At 44.0% G+C, this 8,277-nt stretch overlaps 1 protein-coding gene across 1 annotated transcript; it reads right to left on the bottom strand.

The window, feature by feature from the left end:
* Positions 1 to 2,621: 2,621 nt before the first annotated feature.
* On the bottom strand, positions 2,622 to 4,769 carry tcf15 (transcription factor 15). Its single transcript, XM_088291154.1, has 2 exons — positions 4,190 to 4,769; positions 2,622 to 3,324 (listed from the first exon to the last, which is right to left on the bottom strand). Exons 1-2 carry the CDS (start codon positions 4,667 to 4,669, stop codon positions 3,271 to 3,273), a joined length of 534 nt encoding a protein of 177 aa, XP_088147280.1. The 5' UTR covers positions 4,670 to 4,769; the 3' UTR covers positions 2,622 to 3,270.
* Positions 4,770 to 8,277: the final 3,508 nt, after the last annotated feature.

The raw sequence follows: 8,277 nt of genomic DNA, 5'->3' as shown, positions 1-8,277 counted from the left end.
AAGAAACAGCCAAATATGCGCTTTGTACTTACGAATAAAATAAATTAAAATGAAAAAATAAGATACTGTACTTACCAACACTGCTGAGATGTGGTGCCATGATGTGATTTTTTGGGGGGGGGCGTAAGCGTTCACATGACATTAGAAATGGAAGCTCGGTCTGTCTCGTATGTGAACGTTTGAGATGAAATATAAGCAACGGAAAATGCACAGCAAAACAAAAGGTGAACAAATGGGTGGAAACTGGAGTCGACATCTGGAAGCGAACTGTAAGAAAGCACCGGCAGTAAAGGCGGTTGACATCCAAAAAAGCTCAACGAAAGCCGTCACAAAGGACAAGTTTGCAATGCTGGGTTGTGCGCGTCTCCGCTTAGCCAAAACAAATAAACATTGCTGGGCACTTGATCCTTTCTTGTCAGTCTCCCGCCCTCCAGACGCGACCTAGGTACCCTTCTGGCCTCGACGATTGTGGCTATGTAAAGCCCTTTGAGACTGTCTGTGATTAAGGGCTATACAAATAAAATTGACTTGACTTGACTTGACTTGACCCTCTGGCCTTATTCATGCAAATTGTCCGTACATGATGCCGCCACGGGAGAGATGCTAACAACAGAGGTTTATTTAAAAATCATTAGTTGGCTATTTACTATTCAAATCCGCTTATTTTATTGTGGTCTTATTCGTCCTCCTCTTCTTCTTCGTCGCCTTCTTCTTCTTTCTTCTTCTCCACGAACGTGCTCAATGCAAGCAAGTACGCACGGTAGGTAACGGCGCTTTTGATGCGTCTCGGGGCCATTTTTGTCATTTGCCCAATTCGCAAGTAGGTTCAGATTAACTTTTGGCTGCTTCGCGATCTCATCACACACACAAGGGCCGATTCGTGGCCTGCACCAAAATCAACTTCCGGCCGAAATTAATCAAACCCTTTTTAATTTGTCACCCCAGCCCCAAAAATGAGCGTCCATCCGAGCCGGACTGCCCAGCTCTGCTGGCTACCATGTTTTTTTTCTGTTTCTTAAAGTCAGAAAAGTGCTCATTTGAAATGACTTGAGTTTTGTGTGATGTCTGTGGATCTGCTTTTCTTCCTCCCAAATAAAACAATTGAATGAACATCCTCCGAGACTGGCGATTCCGTAATATTTACCAGAAATTGTACTCTTCCAACAGCCCCTAACTCGTTTGTTTGCACCACTTAATTAACATAAAATTATTTTAGTCAATTCTGCAACGTTTTTAGGGAGGTGTAAAGTGTCAAGGCAAGGACGCGGTGCAAACTTATTCAGTGGTTCCCCAGAGGATCCAAATCCTCACTCAGGTGGTCAGACATCACCCTGACACACGCGAGTGTCCGTCGCGCTATTTGGTGCCGGACCCCCCAGAGAGCCGGACATCTGCGTCCAGCGCAGGATGATGTCAAGGCTGGCGCTGACCCAAAGCCTGCCGCTCAGAGGCTTCCTCAGAGAGGTCGGCTGCACGTTGTTTTCCCTTCCTGAGCCTCGGTGACATCCTCCTGCCGGGGGAGCCTAAGGGGAGCCATTCAAGGGGGCCCGCGCTCTGAGCATGCAGCAAATTGCGCTTGGCCTGACACCGCTCAAGACGTTCGTGTTTGGAGCCACTCATATTCACTTTTCTTAAAGCCGTCCTCCGTCCTTCCGTTCAGCAAATTCAAGTGACGTCAAACTGCAACTTGTAAGCGTGCTTGAGCTGCTACCGCCATGTTGGAAAGTTTTTCTCAACAAAATTTCACAGAACATTGTAAAATGAAGCCGACCTCGGTTGGCCCACGGATGGAACAAAAAAAAAAATCATTTCTTTTGAGTGGCAATTCCAAAATGAAAGTAGATGCGAGAATTACGGTGTCTCGCAATGGCGTGAAGACCTCCGCCAAGGCCAAACGTTCATCAAATGGAAATTGACGACTCATGATGGTGTGTAACGCAAAGTGCAAGTGCGGCCATTTTTGTACTCTGCTGTAAGTTTTTTCTTACAAGACCAAAAACCAAATTGTACGGACAAAGCATAAGTGAGGTTCAACGACCTTTGCTCATGCACAATCTATTTTGGCCTCGTCCTACTTTTTATTGTTTTGAATGTCAACAGTATATTTTCATAGAAGAACTATTTGTTACTTTCGGTTTGAAGCAAAGTAAAGACTACTTTTGCATCATTTGCTTCTACTGCTACAAACGGGCTTTCACTTGTGACCTCTCACCTCATCTCTCCCTGTCCGTCGGCCTGCGGCAGTGATTTATACCTCTGGCATACCAACAGCTGTGTTTGGGGGTCCAACCAGAGTGTGGGCCACTATTTGCCATGACTAATCGATAGCAGACTTAAAAAAAAAAAAAACAATCGTGAGACTAAGAAGAAAAAAAAACAAGTCGACTAATGACAACAGAAAACTCACACTTTTTTTTAACTCTGCTTCTTGCCGGCTTCGTAAACATTTCAGTGGTAAGCCTGTATGCCAGAGATTATTTGTTGTAGTAAAATATGTATATATATATATATATATACACAGAACGTGCAGAAGGCACACCAGATTGAAATCATTTTTCTTTGATCATAAAAAGTTGTAACATGAAGCGAATCGAATTCTTGTTTAATGAGGATACGCGAATGAAAGCCTTTTGGATGGCTGAAGATGAGCAATGACATTTCATCAAGTTATACTTGAGTATATTTTTCCAAAAAGTGTCAATGTCAGAAGGCAAATCTTTGTTTTGGAGAAAGAAGAAGACAGAAAGCAAACGATCAGCAACGTTCAGAATTTGAATAGTCACAAGTTCAAAGGACCTCTTCCTCATTATAGTTCAGCTATACTTTTGGGATATTATCATACATTTTAAACATTTAACACATTTGACATTAAAAAACGCAACATTGAAGTCAAAAACATGTCATTTTACTTTGCCCCGATTCTTCATTTTTCCTTCAACACTTTTGTGTACAGCATTTAAAGTGTCAACATGGCGAGAAATAACGCAGCGTTGACCCAACCTCAGGAGATGGCGTCTATATTTCAGGAAAGATGACAAATATACGAAACATTTGACATGAAATAAACTTTATGCAAACAAAGAAGTCCAAACAGTCATAAGTCTCAAACTAATGCACGGCATCCTTGAGGGGCTTACGCTTCAATTTCTCTGTCAAGTATAAATACTGTCGTCTGGATCCAGCATGGACGCGTGTGCGCGTGTGTGCGTCTTTCCCTGAGAAAGTCTTTGGACGGCTTTCACGTTGCCAATCCTTCACCGGTCGTTTCGGTCAGCGCCTCAGTCGTGGGGCCCGTCTGCGCATCTTCAAACACTCGTTGCTGTCCTTTAGGGGAGAAGACAAAACAAGGAGTTCCCTCATTTTCACAATCAGCGGCTCTCATTTCTCGTTGTTGTCTCATGCAGCGAGAGTAAAATGTGACATACTTGAAATCCAATGATAATAATCTCAAACACAGTCACCAATGTATTTACAAAGGAATGTCATGATGTCATCATATATTATTGATCAGGAATCAGGCATACACCTTCTTAAGTATGATGTTTGTTGTCATTTCTGCTCATTTTTACACGTGTTATTCATAATTTAAACTCATTAGCCATCGTTGAACACAATATAGTCATAATAAAATAGCTAGAATAATTTATTTTTACAAATTTTGCTAAATGAATACATTGTTTCTCCTCACGAGCGTTACACTTTAAACAAATCAAATTTCGACTTGTGGGGACTGATTCTGTATCATATTCAGCAGCCATTCCTGGAAATAGAAAAGCCAATACACAGTGGTTCGAGATAGAACCGCAAATGGTGCTCATGTTCCAGTTTTCAAGAACCCCATGATGGTGTAATCGGGGGTGTCACCTTTCAAAAGAACCAGTATTGACTCATGAACCATCTGAAGAACTCAAGTGGTGAACGGAGTGAAGCTCAATTTCCGTGCGGACACATTTACATGGTACGAGTGCACATTATTATTCATTAGAAGACACTTGGTAGAGTCAAAGCTCAGTGAGGTTAAAGAACAAAGCAAACCGCAAGTGAAGAAAGAGTTCTGTAAAAATAGAAAGCAATGCAAGAAGAGAGGAATTCGTCGCTTTTGGTTTTCCCAGGCGACAAAGCGTCAAATGAACACGACTGCGTGGGTCGCTCTTGTTCTTTTAAGATGTTTGAACGTTTGCTGCCTTACCCCTTTCCTCTGGTTGCTCAAGCAGAAAGTGCAGATGGTCCTGGGCTGCTGGCTCGCCTTGTCTCCATCTCCAGCTTGCGCGTGCACCGCGTCCAAGCACGGCTGTCCATCCGCGCAGCCGTCCCCGATGAGCAGCACGTTGGCCAAGTGCGAAATGTAGCTGGAGGCCAGCCGCAGCGTCTCGATCTTGGACAGCTTCCTGTCCACCGGCTCGGTGGGGATGAGGGTCCTGAGGGCCGTGAAGGCGCTGTTAACGCTCTGGGTCCGGCCGCGCTCCCTGGCGTTGGCCGCGCTGCGCTGCTTCACGACCACCGGGCCGGACGCGCCGTCCGCTTCGCGCGCGGTCCTCGCGCGTTTGCCGCCGAAGCAGAGCCGCTCCGAGCTGTCGTCACTTTCGCTGCGGTTCTCGTCGTCCTCGGACGCGACACTCAGATCGGAATAGAAGCGCGCGGTCACCGGGCGCAGCATCGCAAACGTCATCGTTCCACTTGGGCTGCAGCGAGACTACATGTCAACACGCGGCTCTACATGGCTCCACGTGGAAGCCAGGAGGGTTCGCTCCTCACTTTGCAGTGGCCTGTGCGGCGGCTCACTGGGATGCATTGGCAAGGTTGATACTGACTGGTCGATACCCACTGTGATATCACAACCATATCGGCACCCAAAATTGGAAATGACAATAGGCTTGACTGATAAAAAGATACATAGACATTATGGCACGCCACTTACCTGATGCAGATACATTGCAAAAGTAATCACACCCAGACTGTGAATAAACAAACACTGTGGTAAACGTAGAACTGATTCAAATCTTTAAGTGCAAATGCAAAGGTACAAAAAGCAAAAATGCAAACAACACTTTTGATTGCAGTAAACTAAAGAGCCCCAGAAATGACAAAATATAGATATAATGTGCACACATTTCTTTAAAGCTGTACTCAGTGGGATTTTGCCCCAAAATATCTTTACAATAGGCGTTTCCTTTGACCATTTGTGTCTCTGACATAATACATCCTTAATATCTAATTATAAGAATAGAAAGCTTTTGCCATTATCTGCTCAGAAGAGACAGCTGACTAGCATGCCCCGGACACACAGTTTCTCAGAGGAAGGTTAAAAAAAAAAAAAAAAAGAAAAAGTAAAACAATGACACGTGCACGTGAAGAAACGAGTATACAATTTCATTTTTCGGCCGCAGGTGGCCGTATCAATAAGAAATTCAAAATCCCACAGAGGGCTGCTTTAACCTTGCCTGCAAGCTAAATTCTCGTGGTATTCGTGAGTTCATAAAAACGCAGACGATCCATGTTGTCCCGAGCCCGCTGACTTGTCCACTGATGGTGCGACCAATCACAATCCAACATTGTGCTTGGGGGCGGGATACATGGCTGGGATGAAAAATTTTCTTTGTTGAAAATCAGCTTGATTAAAAAAAATCAACATTTCATCCGCATGTTTGCAAATGTTGCAAAAAATGACAACTTGACTCAGCTGGTCAAAACAAGGCACGTGCCGGTGACGACATTTTCATCCGTTGCTCGGATTGGTCAAAACAAAAGTTTGGTCTGCGTAAACAAGTTCCCGCATCGCCCAATCAGCACAAAGTAATGTACTGAATATGCCATCCATCCCGAGCAGATCGCATCGCAATCCCAGCTTGATACTTTGAGTGATTCACAACATCAAGCAGGTAAAAATTTCTGTTGTTTCAATACTTTGTGGCAACCAAATATTCATTTGCGCCATTGAAGTCGGTGTGCTTTGGTTGGTTTCCCAGTGGACATCTGATGTCAAGTTAACGTCAATATGTTGTCAAAATGATTCAATTGATTTGTGACTTTCCAGAAGACGCAGGTCCCAAATCTCACAAATGGAGAAAGCAAACGTGAGAAAACAAACAGTGAAAAGATGAGCGTGCAATGACGAGCGTCTTGTTATTGGTTGGCCACAAGTGCGAAAAGAAAACAACAAAGTGTCAAAGGAATAAGTGAGTTATGCAATATCTCGTCTGAGACTTGAAGAGGATTCGAACCGGAAGTGTGCTGGGGGAATTAAAAACTTGATTCCATCCCAAACACGAGAGGAACACAATCCAATTTTGGGACACTGAAAAATCTCTGACTTGGGCCAAATTCAAAACCCATTTTACAGATGCAATAATTAATGTATCCACTTGAGGAACAATCATTAGACGTGGAAAAAAAAGAAAAAGAAAAGAAAAGCAAACCACAGTTGACTCATTGACTGCAGCGGATTTCAATATTTTTTGACTGGAATCGAACTGTTACCTGCCACCAAGGTGGCGTTACAACATGTCACTTTTTCAACAGCACTGAGTTGACTGTCAAATTCAGATCTGCAAAAGAATGTCATGACAAACAGATCAGTGTAGATGGTGACGTTGCATTGATGGGTGTCTGCTTAGGGCTCCCCATGAAGGCTTAAGCGTAGTTCCACAAAAATCTTGTTTTCCTGCTGACGATTTTAAAAGCAAGAAGGAAACTTTTTTTTTCAGCTGAACAAAGAGCATGTACTCTTTCTTTTGGAATTCAGTGTGTGAGGTCCTGAGATAGGCACAGAGCACAATCTGTCAGCTGTCCCCAATACGTTTCATTTCATCACATTTTCGCTCTTTGCTGTCACCAAGACCCTTCAGTGATGACCACAGAAAAAGCAAAAAAGAAACCAAAAAAGACTTCGGGGGGTTAATCCTATGGATGCTTTTGACGATGAAGTCTGCGAGGTCTCACATTATGGTGGTTCATTTTAAATATAAGAGTCTTTGGTTGAATTCTATGTTGGACTTCAATGGCGTTCCACTTTTTCTTTTCTTTTAAGGCCAAGTAGTTAACATGGAATCAAGTTTCAGTCTGCATGTGTGCCAGATTTGTGTGAACTGAAGGAGCTGTGAATTGTTGCTGCGCTCATTCAAAGGAAGTCGATCAGTTTTTCTCCGTGATGAGCCGCTCGCTCGGGTTGACCTCCCACTGAGTCCATATTGATGATCCATCTGAGCCACAGAACAAAGACCAACATGTGCTCGAGCATTTGAAATGACATCCAACGGCGTTAGCTTGAAGTGCTCACTGCTGTTGAGCAAGCCTCTTTGCAGAGAAGGCTTCTTCACCGAGCCACTCCCATCCAGTTTTCCACGTTTGCCTTATGTCATAGCCAAGGCGGCGATCCCTTCCGACCCAAGCCTGCTACTGTAAATACTAGGGGAGAAGCTGCACAACAAATCCATCATCTGCCGCTGATCCGAGGTTAGGTCGCAAAGGACAGCTTGTGCACAAAAGTCCCAACTTTCCTCTCCCCAGCCACATCTCCAACTCTTCCGGAGGGATCCCTCGGCTCACCGGCGTGTCCTGGGCCGTCCTCGGAGCTTCCTGGCACTGGGACATGCCCGGAACACCTCACCAGGCAGGCGTCCAGGAGGCGTCCTTATCAGATGCCTGAGCCACCTCATCTGGCTCTTCTTCTTCTCAATGCCAAGAAGCAGAGGCTCGACCAAGTCCCTCTCGGATGACAGAGCATCTCCTCCGATGTCTAAGGGAGAGCCCGGACCCCCATTGATGGAAACTCATTTGGGCCGCTTGTATCCAGGATCTTCTTCTTTGGTCAAACCCCACAGCTTGTGGTCATGGGCGAGGGTACGACCGGAGATCGACCAGTAAATCGAGAGCTTCGTTGGATAAATTTCCCGCCTAAAATACACAACATCATGACAGAAATATGAATATGAATATGAGTAATTTCATACATATATATATAAATAGCTCTCAAGGGATTAATTTTTTAAACTAATTAATCACAAGGAATTCCATGATTAATTGTGATTAATCACATTTTTCAACTACTATTTTTTCCGAAGCTTATAACAGATATTTACTTGAATAATATTTTGGGATTGATGCAAAATCACCAAATATAAAGTATATTTAATTCAAAGACTGTTCTAATAGCTTTCTTGGATTCTTGAATACGATCTAAATGGAGACATCTTTACAGCAATTTATTTTCGAAACATTTCTCAAAACAGCCCACAAGCGCCACACTCACAGCAGTGTTGGTTTGCAAGGCCCAGTGGT

This window comes from Idiotropiscis lumnitzeri, chromosome 3 (assembly GCF_059441095.1).
Source record: "Idiotropiscis lumnitzeri isolate Australia: NSW breed Sydney's pygmy pipehorse chromosome 3, RoL_Ilum_1.0, whole genome shotgun sequence".
NCBI classification, from domain to species: domain Eukaryota; kingdom Metazoa; phylum Chordata; class Actinopteri; order Syngnathiformes; family Syngnathidae; genus Idiotropiscis; species Idiotropiscis lumnitzeri.
This window is presented reverse-complemented; position numbering and strand designations above follow the sequence as displayed.

What these genes read in the sequence shown, in the direction of transcription:
- tcf15 (XM_088291154.1), bottom strand. Translation starts at nt 4,669, where the DNA reads ATGACGTTTGCGATGCTGCGCCCGGTGACCGCGCGCTTCTATTCCGAT. An exon ending in TGAGCAACCAGAGGAAAGGG is followed by an intron (nt 3,325 to 4,189) that starts GTAAGGCAGCAA and finishes TCTCCCCTAAAG; the next exon opens with GACAGCAACGAGTGTTTGAA.